This window comes from Phacochoerus africanus, chromosome 15 (genome assembly GCF_016906955.1).
Source record: "Phacochoerus africanus isolate WHEZ1 chromosome 15, ROS_Pafr_v1, whole genome shotgun sequence".
Classification (NCBI taxonomy): domain Eukaryota; kingdom Metazoa; phylum Chordata; class Mammalia; order Artiodactyla; family Suidae; genus Phacochoerus; species Phacochoerus africanus.
In genome coordinates, this window is record NC_062558.1 from 39,741,390 (window position 1) to 39,763,568 (window position 22,179).

The 22,179-nt window shown below is 39.6% G+C and overlaps 1 protein-coding gene across 2 annotated transcripts in view; it reads left to right on the forward strand.

Annotated features, from left to right (window-relative positions):
* NAA25 (N-alpha-acetyltransferase 25, NatB auxiliary subunit) overlaps positions 1–22,179 on the forward strand; it is a 76,729-nt gene that overhangs the window by 9,325 nt on the left and 45,225 nt on the right. For both annotated transcript variants that reach the window (XR_007132157.1, XM_047760019.1), the window contains exons 2-10: positions 803–888; positions 1,543–1,681; positions 7,417–7,535; positions 12,419–12,493; positions 13,478–13,585; positions 14,061–14,139; positions 16,449–16,560; positions 17,192–17,281; positions 20,073–20,242. Coding sequence is in view for 1 of the 2 variants with exons in the window: in XM_047760019.1 (XP_047615975.1) it covers positions 803–888; positions 1,543–1,681; positions 7,417–7,535; positions 12,419–12,493; positions 13,478–13,585; positions 14,061–14,139; positions 16,449–16,560; positions 17,192–17,281; positions 20,073–20,242 (978 nt within the window). In the remaining variant the exon portion in view is untranslated. The remainder of the gene's footprint in view (positions 1–802; positions 889–1,542; positions 1,682–7,416; positions 7,536–12,418; positions 12,494–13,477; positions 13,586–14,060; positions 14,140–16,448; positions 16,561–17,191; positions 17,282–20,072; positions 20,243–22,179) is intronic.

Sequence of the window (22,179 nt, forward strand, 5' to 3'; positions counted from 1 at the left end):
TGCTATTTCTTGGGCCGCTCCCGCAGCATATGGAGGTTCCCAGGCTAGGGGTTGAATCGGAGCTGTAGCCACCGGTCTACGCCAGAGCTACAGCAACGCGGGATCCGAGCCATGTCTGCAACCTACACCACAGTTCACGGCAACGCCGGATCGTTAACCCACTGAGCAAGGGCAGGGACCGAACCCGCAACCTCATGGTTCCTAGTTGGATTCGTTAACCACTGCGCCACAATGGGAACTCCTGGAATGGATATTTTTTTTAGGGAACCTAGAAGTCAGTTTTTCTTCAAGGACAGAGCATATGAAAGTGCTGTTTTCCTTACATCCTTGTCTACTCTTGATATTGCTGACTTTATCCCCCACCCTCTATTCCTTTCTTATGAGGACAACCTCTTATTTTTTCTTCAACAAATAATTTCTAACTCTATGGCATGTTAAGTACTCATTAAACATTTTATTGAAGGAAACATAATCCATTTGGTAGATTCAAAGCTTAAATATAAGAATTTTTTATCTTATTTATTTGATTGCCACACGCATGGCATATGGAAATTCCCAGGACCTAACCCTGGATCCTTTAACTCACTATGCTGGTCCAGGGATTGAACCTGTGTCTCTGCAGTTACCCAAGCTGCTACAGTGATAACATCAGATCCTTAACCCACTGCACCACAAGGGAGCTCCTCCGTGATTTTCTTAAATACCAAATTAGGATACTTTCTGAAACATCTGATATTAGCTTATGCATTTTTCATATTTGTTGTTGAAGAAATGTAACAACTCATAATTTCTATTTTCATAGATTATCTTGATAATGGTAATAATAAAATGGCAATTCAGCAAGCAGATAAATTGTTGAAAAAACATAAAGATCTTCATTGTGCTAAGGTAAGTTCATTTGCTCTTGAGTTACTTATATTTGATTGGTTATATGTTATAATCTTTAAAGGGGAAAGACGTTTAATTTCTTTAATGACTGATTTTTCAGAGTATTTTTTTTGCCATTTATTTTCCAGATCACTTAGCTCCTATATATAGTATTTAATTAAAAGCTAGCTGCTTATTTCTTTGGACATAACTTACCTAATTTAATTTTTTAATTTTCACGGAGTCCTTTTAAGCAATGTTGTGCATTCTTTTTTTTTTCCCCCCTCATTTTTTTAGGGCTGCACCCATGGCATATGGAGATTGCCAGGCTAGGGGTCAAATCAGAGCTGTAGCTGCTGGCCTACCCCACAGCCACAGCAATGCCAGATCCAAGCCTTATCTGCAACCTATACCACAGCTCACAGCAACGCTGGATCCTTAACCCACTGAGGGATGCCGGGAATCATACCTGTGTCCTCAAGGATGCTTGTCAGATTCATTTCCGCTGAGCCATGACGGGAACTCCCAAGAAAGAATCTTTAATTTGCTGATGTTTTTAGTAAAATAGTTGAGTTGCAACTTAGGCATACCTTATAACTTGTGCTTTCAAATTGGCTTTTGTTCATATTTCCTTTTCTGTCCTTTTATATCTGATTTGTCTTTTCTTTCTATCAGGTTTTAAAGGCCATTGGTTTACAGAGGACTGGAAAGCAAGAGGAAGCCTTCACCTTGGCCCAGGAGGTGGCGGCTCTTGAACCCACAGATGATAACTCACTTCAGGCACTGACCATTCTTTACCGGGAGATGCATCGACGTACGTTTCTTCCTTCTCACTGTTTTTAAACCTATGCTTAATTTTTTGGATATTTCTGAGTGAGTTCTCTATTTGTCTGATTTACTTATTACTCATGATTTAATGGATGGCAACAGATAAAATAATGCATTAACCATGGCTTGCAAAGGCTATAAGATAGAATGGATATTTTACATATATTTGGATCCTTGAATTGGAATGAATACTTGAATTTCATTTATGATATTTTGATTTGCTAAATGAAAGAGTTGCCTTTTTTCACTTTTTAATATGGAAAATTTAAATAAAACAGACAAAAACAGAGAATAGTATAATAAATCCCATCATACCCATTACTCACCTTCAGCAGTTACTGACACATGGTCAATTTTATCTGTACTTTTCTGCCTACTAGATTATTTCTTTCCTTTTTTTTCCTCTCTCTTCTTTGGATGCCCTGTGTCACATGGAGTTACCAGGCCAGTGATCAGATGTGAGCCGCATTTGTGACCTACGCCACAGCTGTAAGCAACGCTGGATTCTTTTCTTTTTTGTCTTTCTGCTATTTCTTGGGCCACTCCAGCGGCATATGGAGGTTCCCAGGCTAGGGGTCGAATCAGAGCTGTGGCCGCCGGCCTATGCCAGAGCCATAGCAACGCAAGATCCGAGCCGCATCTGCAACCTACACCACAGCTCACGGCAACGCCGGATCATTAACCCACTGAGCAAGGGCAGGGATTGAACCCGCAACCTCATGGTTCCCAGTTGGATTCGTTAACCACTGCGCCATGACGGGAACTCCCAACACTGGTTTCTTAACCCACTGTGTCAGGTTGGGAGTAGAACCTGTGTCCCAGTGCTGTAGAGACCATTGTGCCAATCCCATTGCACCACAGCGGGAACTCCCAGATTATTTCTAAGCCTATCCTAGATGGTCTATACTTTCATCTGTAAATAAAATTTTTCACTGTCGATCTCTTAAATTTTTTTTATAAAATACATATTTTTAATAGTGCATATTATAGAAGAAGATATTTTATGTAACACACTAGAATATTTGCTATGGAATAAATAAACATTCATAAACCTACCACCCAACTTAAGAAACCGAGCATAATCAGTATAGTCATGTCTTGGAGGTATCATGGGTTTGGTTTAGGAATGCCACAATAAAGCAAATATCACAATAAAGTAAGTCACACAAATATTTTGGTTTGCCAGTGCATATGGAAGTTATGTTTATACTATACATTTGTCTACTAAGTGTGCGATAGCATTATGTCTAAAAAATTCAAGGTACATACCTTGATTTATATATATATATATATTTTTTTTTTTTTTTTGTCTATTTAGGGCTGTACCAACGGCATATGGAGGTTCCCAGGCTAGGGGTCCAATTGGAGCTGTAGCCGCTGGCCTATGCCAGAGCCACAGCAACACTGGATCTGAGCCCTGTCTGCGACCTACACCATAGCTCACGGCAACACCAGTTCCTTAACCCACTGAGTGAGGCCAGGGATTGAACCCACATCCTCATGACTACTCATAGTCTGGTTTGTAACCCACTGAGCCACAATAGGAATTCCCTCCACAGATACTCTGAATGGCATCTAGAATGGTGAATTCTTTCCAAAAAGTTCTCAATTTACTTTATTCAGATCCATCAGAGGAATCACTATGGCAGCTGTAGCCTTGAGAAGTAATATTTCTTATGTAAGACTTGAAAGTCACAATTTATTCTTTTATCCAAGGGCTGCAGAGTGGATCATGGCATGTAAACAACAGTAATCTTGCATATCTCCATCAGGGCTCTTGGGTGATCAGGTGCATTGTCAGTGAGCAGTAATATTAGGAAAGGAATCTTTTTTTCTGAGCAGTAGTTCTCAACAGAGGGCTTAAAATATTCAGTAAACTGTGTTGTAAACAGATGTGCTGTCAACTAGGCTTTGTTGTTCCGCTTACAGAGCATAGGCAGAGTAGATTGAGGGCCCTAGGATTTTCAGGATGGTAAATGAACATTGGCTTCAACTTCAAGTCACTAGCTGCACTAGCCTCTAGAAAGTCTTTTGCTAGCTTTGAAGCCAGGTATTGACTTCTTTTCTCTAGCAATGACAGTCCTACAATGTAAGGCTGTTTCATCTACATTGAAAATCTATTGTTTAGTATAGCCACCTTCATTAATTATCTTAGCTAGATCTTTTGGATAACTTTCTGTAACTTCATGGAGATGACTTCTTAAATCTCATGAACCTACCTCTGCTAGCTTCAAACTTCTGTTCTACAGCTTACTCACCTCTCAACCTTCACAGTATTAAAGAGTTAAGGTCTTGCCCTGGGTTAGACTTTGGCTTAAGGGAGTGTCATGGGTGGTTTGATCTTCTATCCAGACCACTAAAACTTTGTTCATATCAGCAATGGCTATTTTATTTTCTTAACATTTTTTTTTTTGGCTGAACCTGCAGCAAGTGGAAGTTCTTAGGCAAGGGATCAAATCTGAGTCACAGCAGTGACAAGGCTGAATTCTTTACCATTAGGCCACCAGGGAACTCCACACTTTTTTTTATCATTTGCGTGTTCCCTGGAATAGTACTTTTAATTTTCTTCCACAGCTCTTCCTTTGCATTTGCAACTTGGCTAACTGGCATAAGAGGCCTAGCTTTCAGCCTGTCTTGGCTTTTGGCAGGCCTTCCTCACTACACTTAATCATTTCTAGCTTTTGATTTCAAGTGCTATACATGCAATTCTTCTTTTCACTTAAGGCCATTGTAGGGTTATTAATTGGCCTAGTTTCAATATTGTTGAATATTAAAGAATAGGGAGACCCAAGGAGAGGGATGTAGACGGGGGAATGGCTGGTTGGTGGAGCAGTCACAACACACACATTTGTTTATTAAGTTCAGGGTGTTATATGGGTCTGGTTTGTGGTGCCTCCAAAATGTTACAGTAGTAACATCAAAGATCACTGGTCATAGATCACCATAACAAATATAATAATAATGAAAAATTTGAAATATCATGGGAATTACCAAAATGTAACACAAAGACACGAAGTGAACAAATGCTGTTGGAAACATTTTGGTGCCCATATTTAGACACAGAGGTGCCACAAACCTTCATTTCGGGGGGGCGGAAAGCAGTATCTGCAAAGCACACTAATTGCAAAGTGCAATGAAATGAGTATGCCTGTACTAAGAAGCTTTCTTGTGTTCTTTGTCAATCTCGTTTCCCCTTTAAGTACTTAAGAGGGGACTTGCTGTCCCGAATTTTTTTTTCTTTTTTTTTTTCTTTTAGGGCCGCACCCGTGGTGTATGGAGGTTCCTAGGCTAGGGGTCTAATTGGAGCTACAGCTGCAGGCCTATGGCACAGCTCACAGCAACACAGGATCCTTAACCCACTGAGCTAGGCTGCAAGTCAAACCTGCATCCTCATGGATACTAATCAGATTCATTTCTACTGAGCCATGATGGGAACGCCTGAATATTTTTATTATTATCTTTTCTTTAAATCTTTATCACATTTGGTAATTATTAGTTTTGCTTATTTTTGGACTTTATGTATTTTTTCTTCTTTATTTTTGTTTTTCCTCATTAAAAGTTTTTTGGGACTTAATATAAATGGATTCAGACTGTATGTGTTCTGTGACTTGTACTTTTCATATAATATCCAAGTGGTTGTGGTTAGTTCATTTTTATTGCCAAAAAATACTTTGTTGGATGACTACACTAGACTCTAGGAGTGGAGATGATGGATCCATAGGGTATGTGTAAGTTTAACTTGAAGGTAAAGATGATGTCAACTTGTTTTCTAAATTTATCCCCCATTAACAGTATGTAAGAGTTCTGATTACTCCACATCCTTATTATCAGTATTTTTAGACTTAAAAGTTTTTGCCATCAAACCATCATATTGTACTCCTTAAAATATACAGCTTTTATAAATTATTTTGCAATAAAACTGGAAAAATAATTTTTTTTGCCAACCTAGCAAGTAGGAAATGCTATAGGTCAAAAAATTTTTTCTTAAGTTTTTCAGCTGTCGGTGAGTGATACGGACGTTCCCAGGCCAGGGATTAAATCCAGGTCACAACTGAGGCAATGCTGGATCTTTAATCTGCACTACAGTGGGAACTCCAGTTTTGTTTTTCATTCTTACAAATGATAAAAGAAAAGTTATAAAGGGTTATCTGATTATTTAGAGATTATGTTGATTTAGGGATATGGATTCTCTCCCAGTTGTTTTTCTTTTTTAAGAAATTCCTACAAGTATTGGGTGAGTGTTTCTTTGAAAGTATTGTATCAAAGATGACAGATGTTTATTCTACCTTCATGTTACTCATAATCTATAAGGAAAAATAGATCAATAGATAGTATTTTACATTACATATTATTACATTATATATTAACACATTGTGTCAGAGAGTTATTTAAAAAGATTTAAAGATGGCAGGAGTTCCCATCATGGCTCAGTGGTTAGCAAACCCAACTAGTATCCATGAGGATACAAGTCCTTGTTCTTGCTCATTGCGTTAAGCATCTGGTGTTGCCGTGAGCTATGGTGTAGTTTGCAGATGTGGCTCGGATCCTGCATTGCAGCTGTAGCTCCAATTCGACCGCTAGCCTGGGAAACTCCATATGCCACGGGTGCGGCCCTAAAAGACAAAAAGACCGAAAAAAAAAAATTAAAGATGGCAGAAGGGAGCGGAGATCAAACTGGAGTGGAGAAGCAGAGATGGTGTTCAAGGAAGGATTACATTTAAACTTGCATAATTCCAGGCAGGAAAGATTACATTTGAACTGGATCTTGGATGATGTTCACTGAGTAGAAAAGAGAGGAAAGGGGAATCCAGGCAGAGGGAACGATATAAAAGCATGGAGGTATGATAGAGCACAGGGAATGTAGTGCAACTACAAATAGTTACTGGATTTAGCTAGAACATACAGTGCTGGGGGGGAAGAGTTTGGAAGAAGACAGGATATGCAGATCCTGGAGGGTCTTGTATTTTTTATTTTATTTATTTATTTTGCTTTTTTTTGTCTTTTTTTTTTGCTATTTCTTGGGCTGTTCCTGCGGCATATGGAGGTTCCCAGGCTAGGGGTGTAATCAGAGCTGTAGCCACCGGCCTACGCCAGAGCCACAGCAACGCAGGATCTGACCCGTGTCTGCAACCTACACCACAGCTCACGGCAACGCCGGATCGTTAACCCACTGAGCAAGGGCAGGGACCGAATCCGCAACCTCAAGGTTCCTAGTTGGATTCGTTAACCACTGCGCCACCACGGGAACTTCTATTTTGCTTTTTTAGGGCCACACCTGCAGTATACAGAAGTTCCCAGGCTATGGATCAAATCGGAGCTGTAGCTGCCAGCCTACACCATAGCCACAGCAACTCGGGATCTGAGCTGTGTCTTTGACCTACACCACAGCTCATGGCAACGCTGGATCCTTAACTCACTGAGTGAAGCCAGGGATTGAACCCTCATCCTCATGGATACTAGTCAGATTTGTTTCCACTGAGCCATGAAGGGAACTTCTGGGTCTTAGAGATTTAAAATGTGATAGAGAGGTCCGATCTATTCCATGCTTCATCTAATAGCACCTAAGCAAGAAAAGTATAATGATCATATGAGGCAAAGCAAATACTTTGTTCCTTAATAATTGAAGACAATTATTTCCTCCACATAGGAAAAAAAATTAAATGCTGTTAAGATTTGTTATACTTCAGTAATTAAGGAAAATCCTATTTCTCTTTGTCTTAGCGGAGTTAGTCACAAAACTTTATGAGGCAGCTGTGAAGAAAGTTCCCAATAGTGAGGAGTATCATTCTCACCTCTTCATGGCCTATGCCAGAGTGGGCGAATACAAGAAAATGCAACAGGTAACTTGATCCCTAAACCTGGGCTGTGGAATAATCTATTAAATAAAGTCTTTTTAATGTGGTTTAACTTCAGTGGTATGTATGTCTGCGTATGTGTTTAGGACTTAATATATGTATTTGTTTGTGGAAATCAGCCAGCCATTTTCTTTGTATGTGTGTATGGATGAGTGCGTACAACATGTGTAAGCTCCTGGGCCAGGGATCAAACCTGAGCTAGAGCAGTGACCCGAGTTCCTGGCAATACCAGATCCTTAACCTGCTGTGCCACAAGAGAACTCTTCTTTGCGTATGTGTGTTTCCTTTCCTTTTGCAGCCCCACCTGTAGCATATGGAAATTCCCTGGGCCAGGGATCAAATCTGAGCCAGAGCTGCAACCTGCCACAGCTGCAGCAATGCTGGATCCTTAACCCACTGCACTGGGTTGGGGATTGAGCTGGCACCTCCACAGAGACAAGCTTGATCTTAACCCCACTGTACCATAGCAGGAACTCCCAGGTAGAATTTTTTTAAAGAAATGCTTTGGTTGTGGGTAGAAATGTGCTTGGAGTGAGCTTTGCTAGTTGAGTTTTTATTTTGTTTGCTTGAAATATCAACTATAACAAAAGATAAACTTAGAAGGGTGGGATTTACTATGTTAAGTATTTTCTTTTTTCTTTTTCTTTTTTCCTTTTTAGGGCTGCACCTGCGGCATGGAGATTCCCAGGCAAGGGTCAAATCAGAGCTGCAGTGCCAGCCTACGCCACAGCCACAGCAACTTGGGATCTGAGCTGAGTCTGTGACCTACACCACAGCTCTTGGCAACGCCAGATCCTTAACCCACTGAGTGAGGCCAGGGATCTAACCCATATCTTCATGGATACAGTTGGGTTTGTTACCGCTGAATCATGATGGGAAATCCAATGTTTTGTTCTCTTTAAAATTAATTTTTGTATTTGTTTATGCGGGTTTTTATATTGGAAGAATTTTTTCATGGTTCCAATATAATTCTTTGAAGAAATTTTATCATTATTTATTGTTGGAGTATATTTTCAAGAAAAGTATTCAGAGATAATAATTTTTATTTTATTATAAAATGGGTATATTTTAAAAAATTGGTAACATATACATATAAATCCTTAGTATTTTTTACTTCTAGGACTATGTTTTAAGCAAAGTGTGTTAACATGGACAAAGTTACAGTTCACCTATAGAGTAGAAAAATGCAGTAATATCCCATCCCCCCCAAATGGTACTGTGTGTCTCTATTTGTTGAAATAGAAAGATCTTCCCAATATGTGTTAATTGAGAAGAGCGGTGTAAAATGGCCTTCCCCCACTCCCCTCACATTCGTCCTCCTTAGTAAAGGGTATGTACCAAAATTTTACCAGTCTATAAGGCTAGGGATACTTTCCATCTTAATTTCTGTTTTCTTTTTTTTTTTTAAAGAGTATGTTAGTTATATGATCCCACAAAATAATATTTTTGAAAAATTTATATTATACACACACTTGCAGACTAACAAAAAGTACAAATTCATGTAATAGAATTTTTTTTTTGCTTTTTAGGGTTGAATCTGTGGCATATGGAGGTTCCCAGGCTAGGGGTTGAGTTAGAGCTGCAGCTGCCAGCCTATCCCACAGCCCCAGTAACACAGGGTCTGAGCTGCGTCTGCCATGTATACCACAGCTCATGGCAATGCCGGATTCTTAACGCACTGAGCAAGGCCAGGGATCAAACCCACATCCTTATGGATACTAATTGGGTTTGTTACTGCTGAGCCATAACAGGAATTCCATGCAATAGAACTATGAAGGTAAATTTTGAAAAAAAGAAAAAAATAATCTGCTACTTGGAACAGATTTTATTTTTGTATGATTTAATGTTGCCAAAGATGGATACATTTTTGCATCATGCTTTTTGAAAACATTGCTTTGAAGTAGCTTAATAGTTATGGTTTCTTAATATGTTTTAACCATAGCTTGCTTTTACATTATTTTATTTTATTTCATTATTATTTTTTTTTATCTTTTTAGGGCTGCACCCATGGCATTTGGAGGTTCCCAGGCTGGGGGGCAAATAGGAGCTTGCCTATACTACAGCAACACAGGATCCGAGCTGTATCTTCACCTTACACTACAGCTCATGGCAATGCCAGATCCTTAATCCACTGAGCAAGGCCAGGGATCAAACCTGCATCCTCATAGATGCTAGTCAGATTCATTTCCACTGAGCCACGAGGAGAACTCTTGCATTATTTTAAGGATTGAAAGAATGGAGTACTGTAGTGTTAAATGTTTTAGAATGGAATGTCTAATTTTATTCTACTTTTGTTGCTGCTTAAGATAATTAAAGTTCTTAGTTTATATGTCTGTTTATTTTGAAAGGGATATGTCAGTCTGGAGTAATAGGTATTTTATAAATTACACGTAATGTCTCATGAGGGTGAGGGCTTTTGTGTTGTTCACTCCTGAATCCTCAGTTAGTAGAATAGAATCTGCATGATAAACAGTAGATTAGAATCTATTTGTTAAACAGATGAGTGATTTGCATAAATTGGTGGAGGTAGAAGGGAAGGAAGCCAGGGAATCAGAAAATAAGGACTTTTGTCCCACATGATGTCTCTGGTAGGTAGTATTTAAAATCGTCTTGCATAAAGAGTTGCTAGTCACTCATATGGTGACTAGACTTTCCTTTTTCTGTAAGTGACATTCTCTGAGTTACCAATTTGCAGCCATGTTTTTCAAACTTCTCCCTAGTGAAAAGTTTTCTGTTACAGCAGAGTGTTAGCACCTGCAAGATAGTAGGGTGTGGGCATGAGATTTTTCTTTTGTATTAAAAAGTCATGTTAATTTTATATTCTATTCATTTTATTTCTGTATGTTATTGCCTATGTTTTCTTTCTTTCTTTTTTTGTTTTGGCTTTTTTGCTATTTCTTGGGCCACTCCCGCGGCATATGGAGGTTCCCAGGCTAGGGGTCTAATCAGAGTTGTAGCCACTGGCCTACACCAGAGCCACAGCAACACGGGATCCGAGCCGCGTCTGCAACCTACACCACAGCTCACGGCAACGCCGGATCGTTAACCCACTGAGCAAGGCCAGGGACCGAACCCGCAACCTCATGGTTCCTAGTCGGATTCGTTAACCACTGCGCCACGACGGGAACTCCGCATATGTTTTCTTTCCCCAAGTTTCTCATTTCCTTTCTCTAGTTTAATATTAGAAGCAGGGACCTCAAGGATTTCCCGCTGTGGTTAAGAGGGTTAAGGATCCAGCGTAGCTACAGCTATGATGTAGGTTGTAGCTGTGGCTCACATTTGATCCCTGGCCCCGGGAACTTCCAAATGCCTTGGATGTAGCTGAAAAAGAAAAGAACAACAGAAAAAAAAAGCAGGGATCTCAAGCCATCCTATTCTTTGTTCAAGTTTGTTCACATGAACTTTGGCATGTGCAAGTTCCTGGGCCAGGGATTGAATCCGAGCCATAGTAGAGACCTGAGCCACAACAGTAACAAAACTGGATCCTTAATTGCCAGGCTACAAGGGAGCACTGTCAAGCCTCCTTGGACCTTCTTCTCCTCCTGTGTTTCTGTTTTGTCTCCAGGTCATATTGACTACCTTCACAGTCTTTCTTCTCTTTTCTCTTCTCTCCTTTCTCTCTTTCTCTCTTTTCCTTCCTCCCCCCCCCCCCCTTCTTCCTTCCTTTCTCCCTCACTTGTGACATGTGGAAATTCCTGGGCCAGGAGTCAAATTGGAGCTGAAGCTGAGGCCTACACCACAGCCACAGCAATACTAGATCTGAGCTACATCTGCCACCTCTGCTGCAGCTGTAGCAGTACTGGATCCTTTAACCCACTGCACCAGGCGGGGCATTGAATCTTGGCTCTGCAATGACCAGAGCTTCTACAGTCAAATTCCTAACCCACTATGTCATAGTGGGAGCTCTCCCACTTTTAAGTATTTGCATATTATGCATTTCACAATGAAAGGGTTCAGTTCTAATTAATGGTAACTTGAACGTACCTGAATTTTCTCCTAACCTAAGAATTATTTCTTGAGTTATGTTAATCTTGTCTAATGTTTTGTTTTGTTTTTGACTATACCCATGGCATATTGAAGTTCCTGGGCCAGAGATTGAACTGGTGCCTTAGCAGCAACCTGAGCTGCTACAGAGACAAATCAGATTCTTTTTTTTTTTTTTTTTGGTCTTTTTGCCATTTCTTGGGCTGCTCTTGCAGCATATGGAGGTTCCCAGGCTAGGGGTTGAATCGGAGCTGTGGCCACCAGCCTATACCAGAGCCACAGCAACGCAGGATCCGAGCTAAGTCTGCAACCTACACCACAACTAATGGCAACGCTGAATCCTTAACCCACTGAGCAAGGCCAGGGATCGAACCCACAACCTCATGATTTCTAGTCGAATTTGTTAACCACTACACCATGACGGGAACTCCAACAAATCGGATTCTTAACCCACTGCTCCACAGTAGGAACTCCCAATCTGGTCTAATTTTGAAGTTTAAATGTACTGTCTGGATTTCTTTATTTGTTTTGTTGTAATTGGTTAGTACCCTCAGTAAAGTTTATTGATGTACATTCATAAGCCAAATATTGTGTTTGCTTGGTAGTCTACCAGAACTATATTGGATTGCAATGTTCTCTAGAAATATTGGGCTTCAATTTGAGATAATCTGATTCATGAGGTGAAATATCATTCCTGATGTAAAAATCCACCTTTGTCGTTATCTCTATTGTTATCCAGTAGAAAATATCCATCAAGTAATAGGCACTTACACTAGCCAGGATATGTGAACATGTTGCTGTTTTTCTAGGAAACTTCTTGCCACATGTCTAGATCATTAATTGCTTTCTGTATGATGTTTTAAGTATTTATCTCTGTCTTTCAGGCTGGCATGGCTCTATATAAGATTGTCCCTAAAAATCCTTACTACTTTTGGTCTGTGATGAGCTTAATTATGCAAGTGAGTATGGCATTCAGAATGGGATTGAGATTTGCTTTTACTTTTATATATAGTTATTATCTTTAACATGTCCTGTGAACATCTTGCATAATGTGTTGCAGCATGTGTGAAATAGGGTCTTAACATATTGTCAGTTGATTTTTTGAGTTGGGAAGTTTTGGTATACTTTGAGTTGGTACATTGGTTTATTTGTGTGTAGCACAGTGTGTATTTCTCCTGAATCATAGACCCATTACTGGGTTGTTTGATCAAGTATGAGCCTTGAAATGTTTGATATTTTGAATTGAGGTTTGTCTAAGTCAATATTGTTGGTTAGTGAATAGAACATTGAACTGGGTGACCTTGTTTTATAACTTATGCTTTCTGGGCTTCAGTGTGCTCTTTTGCAAAATAGATATATTCATTTCCCAGATACACTGTAAGGACCAAAATGAGATACTGTATATGGGAGGATAGGGAGGAAGGACTTAAAATGTAGCAGTTAAGAACAGAGAGACTTTGAGTTCAGATAGGTCTGCTTTCAAATATTGGCTTTACCACATGTCTTGGAGAGCTTCTGGGGAATCTTTTAACCTTAGTTTACCTATAAAGTAAACATGATAAGTACCTTGAAAATTTATTTCCAGGGGGTAAATGGGCTCTGAGCAGAATCTTTGGCAATGCTAAAACGATTAATATCACGTGTTGATTTTAATTGTCAATTTAAGGTAACTGTAGCTAATAAGACATCTGAGAGGCATCTCTCTTCAAATGCCTGGTACCCGTTATGTATTTCAAGAATGTGTAGGGTATTGAATCTTTAGTAAAGAGATCTCTCGTAAAGCAAACCACTGTCTATCTTCTTGGGAAGTTTAAATTAGGTCTGTTATTTGACATAGTGGATTGATAAGCATGTGCTGAAGTTACAGTAATGGTCTGCATGATAATATAAATAGTTCAGGTAAGGGAGAAATTAGAATGAAACATTTATCGTTTCTTCTCTAGTCTATATCAGCGCAAGATGAAAACCTCTCCAAAACGATGTTTCTGCCCCTCGCTGAGAGAATGGTAGAAAAAATGGTGAAAGAGGACAAGATAGAAGCAGAGGCTGAAGTGAGTAATTTAGGATCCCCTCCTTTTTTTGGCTTCACTCATAGCATGTCAAGTTCCTGGGCCAGGGATCATATCTGTGCCACAGCAGTGACAATGCTGCTGAGCCTCAAGGGAACCCCACTTTTGTATATTTTTGTATTTGCATGTTTTTTATATTGTTACAATATTATGAACTGTTGCTTTATTATATTTAGAGAACTAGGTCCTCTTGCTTTTGCTGTAAATGTGAGGCTTTGGAATCCCCAGATGGGATATAGTAATGGAAACTGTTTCTATCATGTTTCCAGCAAGTACTCTGTGCTGAGAGATTATAGATAGGGGAAATACTGTTTGATTCTCACTGTTAATTTCATCTACTATGAAAGAAGACATAATGTTCTTTTCTATTAGATAAATTTTTAAAAACACTCAAATGACTTACCTTTATTATTCAAAAGCTTCAGTGGTTACATTTTTTGTTTATTTTTTCTGTAAGGTTGAACTTTATTATATGATCCTGGAACGTTTGGGAAAGTACCAGGAAGCCTTGGATGTCATCAGAGGAAAATTAGGAGGTAACTTTTAGAATTTTCTTTTTTCTTTCTTTTTTCTTTTTGGTCTTTTTTGGCCACACTCACAGCATATGGAAGTTCCCAGGCCTGGGATTGCACTTGTGCCACAGATGTAACTGGAGCCACAGTAGTGGCAACACTGCATTCTTAATCTGCTGAGGTACGAGGGAACTCCTATTTTCATTTTTTAAAAAATATTTTTTAATTGAAAATAATTCATGGATTCAGAAAATTCAGAGTATGAAAGACTTTACCCTAGATTTCCAGCCCTGTACCCTTGATGTGCTTCTTCTGTTACTTGTTCTGTATGTTCTTCCAAAGTAGTATCCTTCCCCCCCATCTTTTTTTTTTTTAACTACAATTGAGAACATATTGTACTTGACTCTAACAGTAATCTTATTCAGCACAATATTTTTATTAAATGTTCTTTCTTTTAATTTTTATTTATTTATTTTTATTTTTTAATTTTTTTAGGGCCCCACCTGTGGCATATGGAGGTTCCCAGGCTAAGGGTCGAATCAGAGCTGCAGCTGCCAGCCTGTGCCACAGCCACAGCAGTGCAAGATCTGAACTGCTTTTGCTGTCTACACCACAGCTCACGGCAACACCTGATTTTTTAACTCACTGAGCGAGGCCAGGGATTGAACCCATATCCTCATGCATACTAGTTGGGTTCATTACCGCTGAGCTACAATAGGAACTCCCTCTTTCTTTAAATTAAAAAAAAATTTTTTTTAATTCTTTTAGGGCCGTACTGGTGGCATATGCAGTTTCCCAAGCTAGGGGGTGGAATTGAAACTGTAGCTGTTGGCCTATACCACAGCCACAGCAACACCAGATCTGAGCCGTGTCTGCGACCTACACTGCAGCTCACAGCAGTGCCAGATCCTTAACCCACTGTGCGAGGCCAGGGGTTCGAACCCGCATCCCCAAGGATGCTAGTCAGATTTGTTTTTGCAGAGCCACAGCAGGAACTCCTAAATTTTTCAAATGTTAATGCCTCTAGTCAGGATTTGTATTCTAGGTACAAACATTCTTTGTTTACGTTTCTGTCCTATGAAAGCATTTGAGTTTATAACCTTTGTTCTGCATACTCTTAAACCCATTGTTTTTTTGCTTCAACAGTATGTCTTAGAGATGTACCTTACTTCTTCCTTATTTTTAATGACTGCCCAGTGTTTCATAGTATAAATGTAGACAGTTAACTACATAACCAGTCTTTGATGGATACATTTGCAAGGAACATTTTTTTTTTTTTGCTTTTTAGGGCCATGCCCTCGGCATATGGAGGTTCCCAGGCTAGGGGTCAAATCGGAGCTATAGCTGCTGGCCTACACCACAGCCACAGCAACACAGGATGCAATCCTCATCTGTAACCTACACCACAGCTCACAGCAACGCTGGATCCTTAAACCTGAGAAAGGCCAGGGGTCGAACCTTCGTCCTTGAGGATGCTAGTCATATTCATTAACCACTGAGCCACGATGGGAACTCCTGTTTTTTTAAATGTTGCTCTCTAACTTCATCCTCTTTGCAGATGGATACAAGTTAGTTTTCTGTTTTTATTCATCTAGGTTGTAGTTCTATGGAAAGTTACAATTTAGATTTTCTATAGGAAACTGATAATGTAATTGTTGGTATCCTTAATCTGCTGAACTGTTCTGAAAGGACAGGGCAGATCTAAATTGGTCAGAAGTTTCGTCCTAGTTTTTCTGTTCCCAACTGTTGGAAGAATTTGATTCATCTCTATTCTTTTTTGTAAAAATTTTCTTCTAACATCTCTTCTAAGCTTTTTTTTTTTTTTGGTCTTTTTGTCTTTTCTGGGGCTGCACCCGTGGCACATGGAGTTTTCCAGGCTAGGGGTCCAATCGGAGCTGTAGCTGCTGGCCTACGCCAGAGCCACAGCAATGCCAAATCCAAGCTGAGTCTGCGACCTACACCACAGCTCACAGCAACGCTGGATCCTTAACCCACTGAGCAAGGACAGGGATTGAACCTGGAGCCTCGTGGTTCCTAGTCAGATTTGTTAACCACTGAGCCATGACTCCTAGTCTAAGCTTAATGTATGGAACTCATACATTCTGGATCCTTGTATTTTACAGAAAGACATGATTGAAAAGTTAGTGTCAGAAATAGACTTTTTTTTCTTCAGGAAAATAATCTTTAGTGAGATTGTAGTTTGTATCTAACAGTGGTGCCATCTTCTAAGAGTGAATAAGAAAATGTGAGTTTCTTTCTTGTATTTGGATTGTGTTCTGGTTTCTGAGCAGAAATGAAACCAGCTTACCAACTTTTATAACTTTTAATTGTAGAGAAGTTGACAAGTGAGATTCAAAGTCGGGAAAATAAATGCATGGCTATGTACAAGAAGCTGAGCAGGTGGCCAGAGTGTAATGCCCTTTCCCGGCGCCTCTTACTGAAAAAGTAAGTAGAGGCTCCTTTTGGGACTGTGAGATTGGAGTGGGGCTTTTAGGTCTGAGGATGGATTTCTTTGGTCTATTCCTTTTGAAATTTCTGGACATAAAGTGAAATCTTTAAGTTTTATGTCCTGGATATTTTTTAAAGTTTTTGATGAGTCTTCCTCTTTCAATAAAGAAATGTAATGGTACTTAGGCTACCAGAGTACTGACTATTCAGAATGAATGCTGACAATCATTAATTTCTCAAAATCAATATTGGTCTAAAAGAACCTCCCCGCAATCCCCCTTCTCCTTGGTAGAAAGCACCAATGTGAGGATTTTTCCGTTAGGATATTAGTTTTCTGGACCTGGTCATTTTATTGAAGGAAAGAGTAGTTTCTTAAAAATATTTAACTTCAGCACAATGTTGTAAATCAAGTATACTTTAATATTTTTTAAAAATTTTAAAAAATATTTGACTTTGAAAATTCCTAAAATGCCTTTTAGGGCTGCAGAGGAAACCCGGAGGGAAGGTTGGGCTTCTCCTAGTAAAGACTAAAATATAACTTAGAATATAAGTTGAATATCATGGTTCTTCAGGTAGGTCTGTCATAACTTGGGTTTAATCCTTTGTGCACAATTCAATCTGATTTTAGCTCAGATGACTGGCAGTTCTATCTGACTTATTTCGATTCTGTCTTTCGACTAATTGAAGAGGCCTGGACTCCTCCTGCTGAAGGTGAACAGTAAGTTGTTTTCTTTCCTGAATTATAACATTTTTTAATATGTTGTAACAAAAGGATTTCTTTTTAAGCTTTTTTTTCTTTGTAAGCCTTTTTTTTTCCCCTGTTTTTAAATTATAAAATGTTCATTGTAAAAATCTTAAATTAATACAGAAAAAAAATTAATACAGAAATGTATGATGTGGGAGTTCTCGTGGTGCAGTGGAAATGACTCTGACTAGGAACCATGAGTTGCGGGTTTGATCCCTGCCCTTGCTCAGTGGGTTAAGGATCCAGCGTTGCAATGAGCTGTGGTGTAGGTTGCAGGCCTGGCATGCAGCTGTGGCTCGGATCCCCTGTTACTGTGGCTGTGGTGTAGGCCGGCAGCTGTAGATCCAATAGACCCCTAGCCTGGGAACCGCCATATGCTGCAAGTGCTGACCTAAAAATCAAAAATAAAAAAAGAAATGTATGATGTGAAAGTGTTAGTTGCTAGTTTTCCTACCATCTCAGAAATAATTTTTTTTTTTTCTTTTGAGGGCTGCACCCTCAGCATAGGGAGATTCCCAGGCTAGGGGTCAAATTAGAGCTATAGCTGCCGGCCTACACCACAGCCACAGCAGCACCAGATCCAAGCTGCGTCTGCAACCTACACCACAGCCCACGGCAATGCCAGATCCTTAACCCACTGAGCGAGGCCAGGGATCAAACCCGCAACCTCATGGTTCTTAGTCGGATTTGTTTCCTCTGAGCCATGATGGGAACTCATAGAAATAGCTTTTTTTTTTTTTTTTTTTAGAAATAGTTCTTGATAACAGTTTGTCTTCCAGATTTATTTGGAAAAGACAGTTTGGTGTCTTTTCTTCCAGATTTTATTTATATTATGCATATACTAACATAATTATTCTTATTTAACATAAAATTATATTAGATGTAATGGTTTATAACGATATTTATGCCCCTTAAACTGTATCTTGGGAATCTGTCCATATATGGTACATATAGATATGATTTTTCTTAGTGACTTGAGAGAACTCCATTTTAGAGATGTACCAAATTCATTTCATGTGTTTCCTCTTGATGGACACTTGGATTGTTGCTGATTCTTGTTTGGGCGTTTTTACAGACAATACTACAGTAAACATAAATGGGATCTTTTAATTTTTTTGTCTTTTGTCTTTTTTAGGGTCAAACCCACAGCATATGGAGGTTCCCAGGTTAGGGGTCTAATCAGAGCTGTAGCAATGCAGCAATGCAGGATTCAAGCCGCATCTGAGACCTACATCACAGCTCACAGCAACACTGGATCCTTAAGCCACTGAGCGAGGCCAGGGATCAAACCCGCAACCTCATGGTTCCTAGTCAGATTTGTTTCCACTGCACCACGATGGGAACTCCCATAAATGGGATCTTTTAAAAAATGATTACAAAAATAGATTTTAATATAGCAATTATGAACTGATGCTTACTAAGTCATCTTAATTAGTAAGATGACATCATTTTTCGAGTGACAAAATTATATTTTTGGAAGTTTCTCTGTGGTGCGTCAGGTTTAGGTTTTGGCATTGCTGGAGCAGTGGTACAGGTTGAAATTGCAGTGTGGGTTTGATTCCTGGCTCAGGAACTTCCACATGCCGCAAGTGTAGCAAGAAAAAAAACCACTCATTAAAATTTACTTATATTTTTTATTAGATAATATTTTATATGTACAGAAGTATCCATCCTTTTTTATTTTATTTTATTTGGCTTTTTAGGGCCACAGTCGAGGCATATGGAAGTTCCCAGGCTAGGGGTTGAATCGGAGCTGTAGCTGTCGGCCTACACCACATACACAGCAAAGCAAGATCTGAGCCTCATCTGCAACCTACACCACAGCTCACAGCAATGCTGGATTCTTAACTCACTGAGTGAGGTCAGGGATTGAACCCATGTCCTCATGGATACTAGTTGGATTTGTTACTGCTAAGCCATGATGGGAACTCCCTATCCTTTTTTAAAGAAAGAGGTAGAGATGGTTAGTCACTCTGATAATCACATGCTAAAATTGGGAGGAATCATATGCCATGATAACTGTTAGATTGTGTTTATAGCTCTCTTTTATTCCCATTTGTATTGTTTTATTTATTTATTTAAAAAAAATTTTTTTTTTTGGTCTTTTTGCCTTTTCTAGGGCCGCTCCCTCGGCATATGGAAGTTCCCAGGCCAGGGGTAGAATTGAAGCTGTAGCCACCGGCCTACACCAGAGCCACAGCAACTCAGGATCCGAGCTGCGTCTGCGACCTACACCACAGCTCACAGCAATGCTGGATCCTTAATCCACTGAGCAAGACCAGGGATCAAACCCGCAACCTCATGGTTCCTAGTCGGATTTGTTTTTTTTTTTTTTGTCTTTTTGCCATTTCTCTGGCCGCTCTTGCGGCATATGGAGGTTCCCAGGCTAGGGGTCTAATCGGAGCTGTAGCCACTGGCCTACACCAGAGCCACAGCAACACAGGATCCGAGCCGTGTCTGCAACCTACATCACAGCTCACAGCAACGCCGGATCCTTAACCCACTGAGCAAGGGCAGGGACCGAACCCGCAACCTCATGGTTCCTAGTCGGATTCGTTAACCACTGCGCCACGACGGGAACTCCCCCCTAGTCGGATTTGTTAACCACGTACCACGACGGGAACTCCCCATTTGTATTGTTTTATAATTATCCAAGTACTTTTTGTTATTTTTAATTTGTTCTTTAAAATTAGTTTGGCTTGACTTTAAGTTTTGGGATGTACAGTAGAGGCATAAAATACCTTTTTCATGTGTTTATACCCAGCTCTTTAGAAGGAGAAGTACATTATTCTGCAGAAGAGGCTGTGAAGTTTATAGAAGATCGGATAACAGAAGAATCTAAAAGTTCTCGCCATCTCCGAGGACCACATCTAGCTAAATTGGAGCTGATTAGACGTTTACGACGTCAAGGTTTTAATGATGAGTACAAATTAGGTAAGAAACTCTAATGGTATTTAGGAATCCTGGAGAAGATAAAGAGATGCTCTTAGTACCCAAGCACAATACCTATTCTCTGAGGCGTGCAATGATAAAGTTGTGTTTGGGAAGCTAATGTCTTCATAACCTGAAAATACTCACTGATGATTGGATTACTTACAAAATTAGCCCTCAATCACACATTCAACTCAGCTTTAATATCTTCTATTCCATTAGTCTTTGTCAGACTTTCTTTTGCTGACCCAACGATAATGTCAAAATCAGTTTCAAAGTAAAATAGCCAGTTTTGTAAAAGTTTTAGGACTTTAAGAAGTGAAAATGAAAGATTTCTTGAAAATCTGCCCTAAGTACTCACAAAACCATTGATGAAATAACATCTGGCAGAATTAGAGGAATTAACAATTGAGAAAAATTGTAAGTATAATGACAAGATGAGAGAAAAGAATGATTTGGATAGTAGAGCATTAAGAGAGGGCTTCAGGAAATTTGATCAAGCCTTTATTTATTTATTCTTTTTCGCAGCCATACCTTTGACATATGGAAGTTCCTGGGCTAGAGGTTGAATCAGAGTTGTAGCTATAGGCCTACACCAAAGCCTGGAAACACCAGGATCCAAGCCGCATGTGCAGCCTATGCAATGCAACAGCTTGTAGCAGTGTTGGTACCTTAACCTACTTTATTTTACTACCTTAAATTTTGTTAAGTTTCAGATACTAAACTTAAAAATTTTTTGGCTTCATTTTAAAAAATAAAGCTCCAAGGATATCTATTTTCCCCCCTCTTATCATTATGGAAATTTGGTTCTCATTAGAAGTTGATTAGCTTTAAGAGAGTTTATTTAGGGATCAGTTGTCCTTAGATGATGAGCACTTCTCAATACCTAAAATCTATCCTAGAACCTCTCTGTCTATTTTATGTATTTATTTATTTTTGGCTTCTTTTTAGGGCCGCACCTTTGGTATATGGAGGTTCCCAGGCTAGGGGTCGAATCAGAGCTACATCTCCCAGCCTACACCATAGCCACAGCAATGCCAGATCCGAGCTGTGACTGCTGCCTACACTGCATCTCATGGCAATGCTGGATCCTTAACCCACTGAGCAAGGCCAGGGATAGAGCCTGTGTCCTCATTGATATTAGTCACATTAGTTTCTGCTGAGCCGTGATGGGAACTCCCTTTTTTTTGTGTGTGTCCATTTTAATCATCTAATTAATGTTCTTTGCAACTCATTCTAAAGTTAACTGTTACGATCTCTGCATCATTCCCTATGTAGATTATTCACAACCAATTTTGAATTTCATGTTGACTTCTTTCCTTGGGTCTATCGCAATAACCTTAGTTTATATTAGTTCTAGAATTACAAATAAATTTTTTTTCATGTAACTTTCAGCAAAATATTGTTAAAATATATTGGAAAAAATTTCTTTCTTTCCAAATCTGGATACAAAACTGTTTGCATCTGCTTTTACATTTGCTGTATTTACCTCCTATCTTTCTCTTTCCTCTCACCAGCCTGAATCTTACAAATCAGTGGCTTTGTCTAGTCTCCACAAAAAATTTTTTTTTACTGCAGTAGCGAGAGTGATTCTTAATTAGTTTTAGTCTTTCTTTTCTTATCTGTTTTTTCTTTTTTTTTTGTCTTTTTGTCTTTTTGTTGTTGTTGTTGCTATTTCTTGGGCCGCTCCCGTGGCATATGGAGGTTCCCAGGCTAGGGGTTGAATCGGAGCTGTGGCCACCGGCCTACGCCAGAGCCACAGCAACTCGGGATCCGAGCCGCGTCTGCAACCTACACCACAGCTCACGGCAACGCCGGATCGTTAACCCACTGAGCAAGGGCAGGGACCGAACCCGCAACCTCATGGTTCCTAGTCAGATTCGTTAACCACTGCGCCACGACGGGAACTCCTGTTTTTTCTTTTTAGCTCCACACCTGTG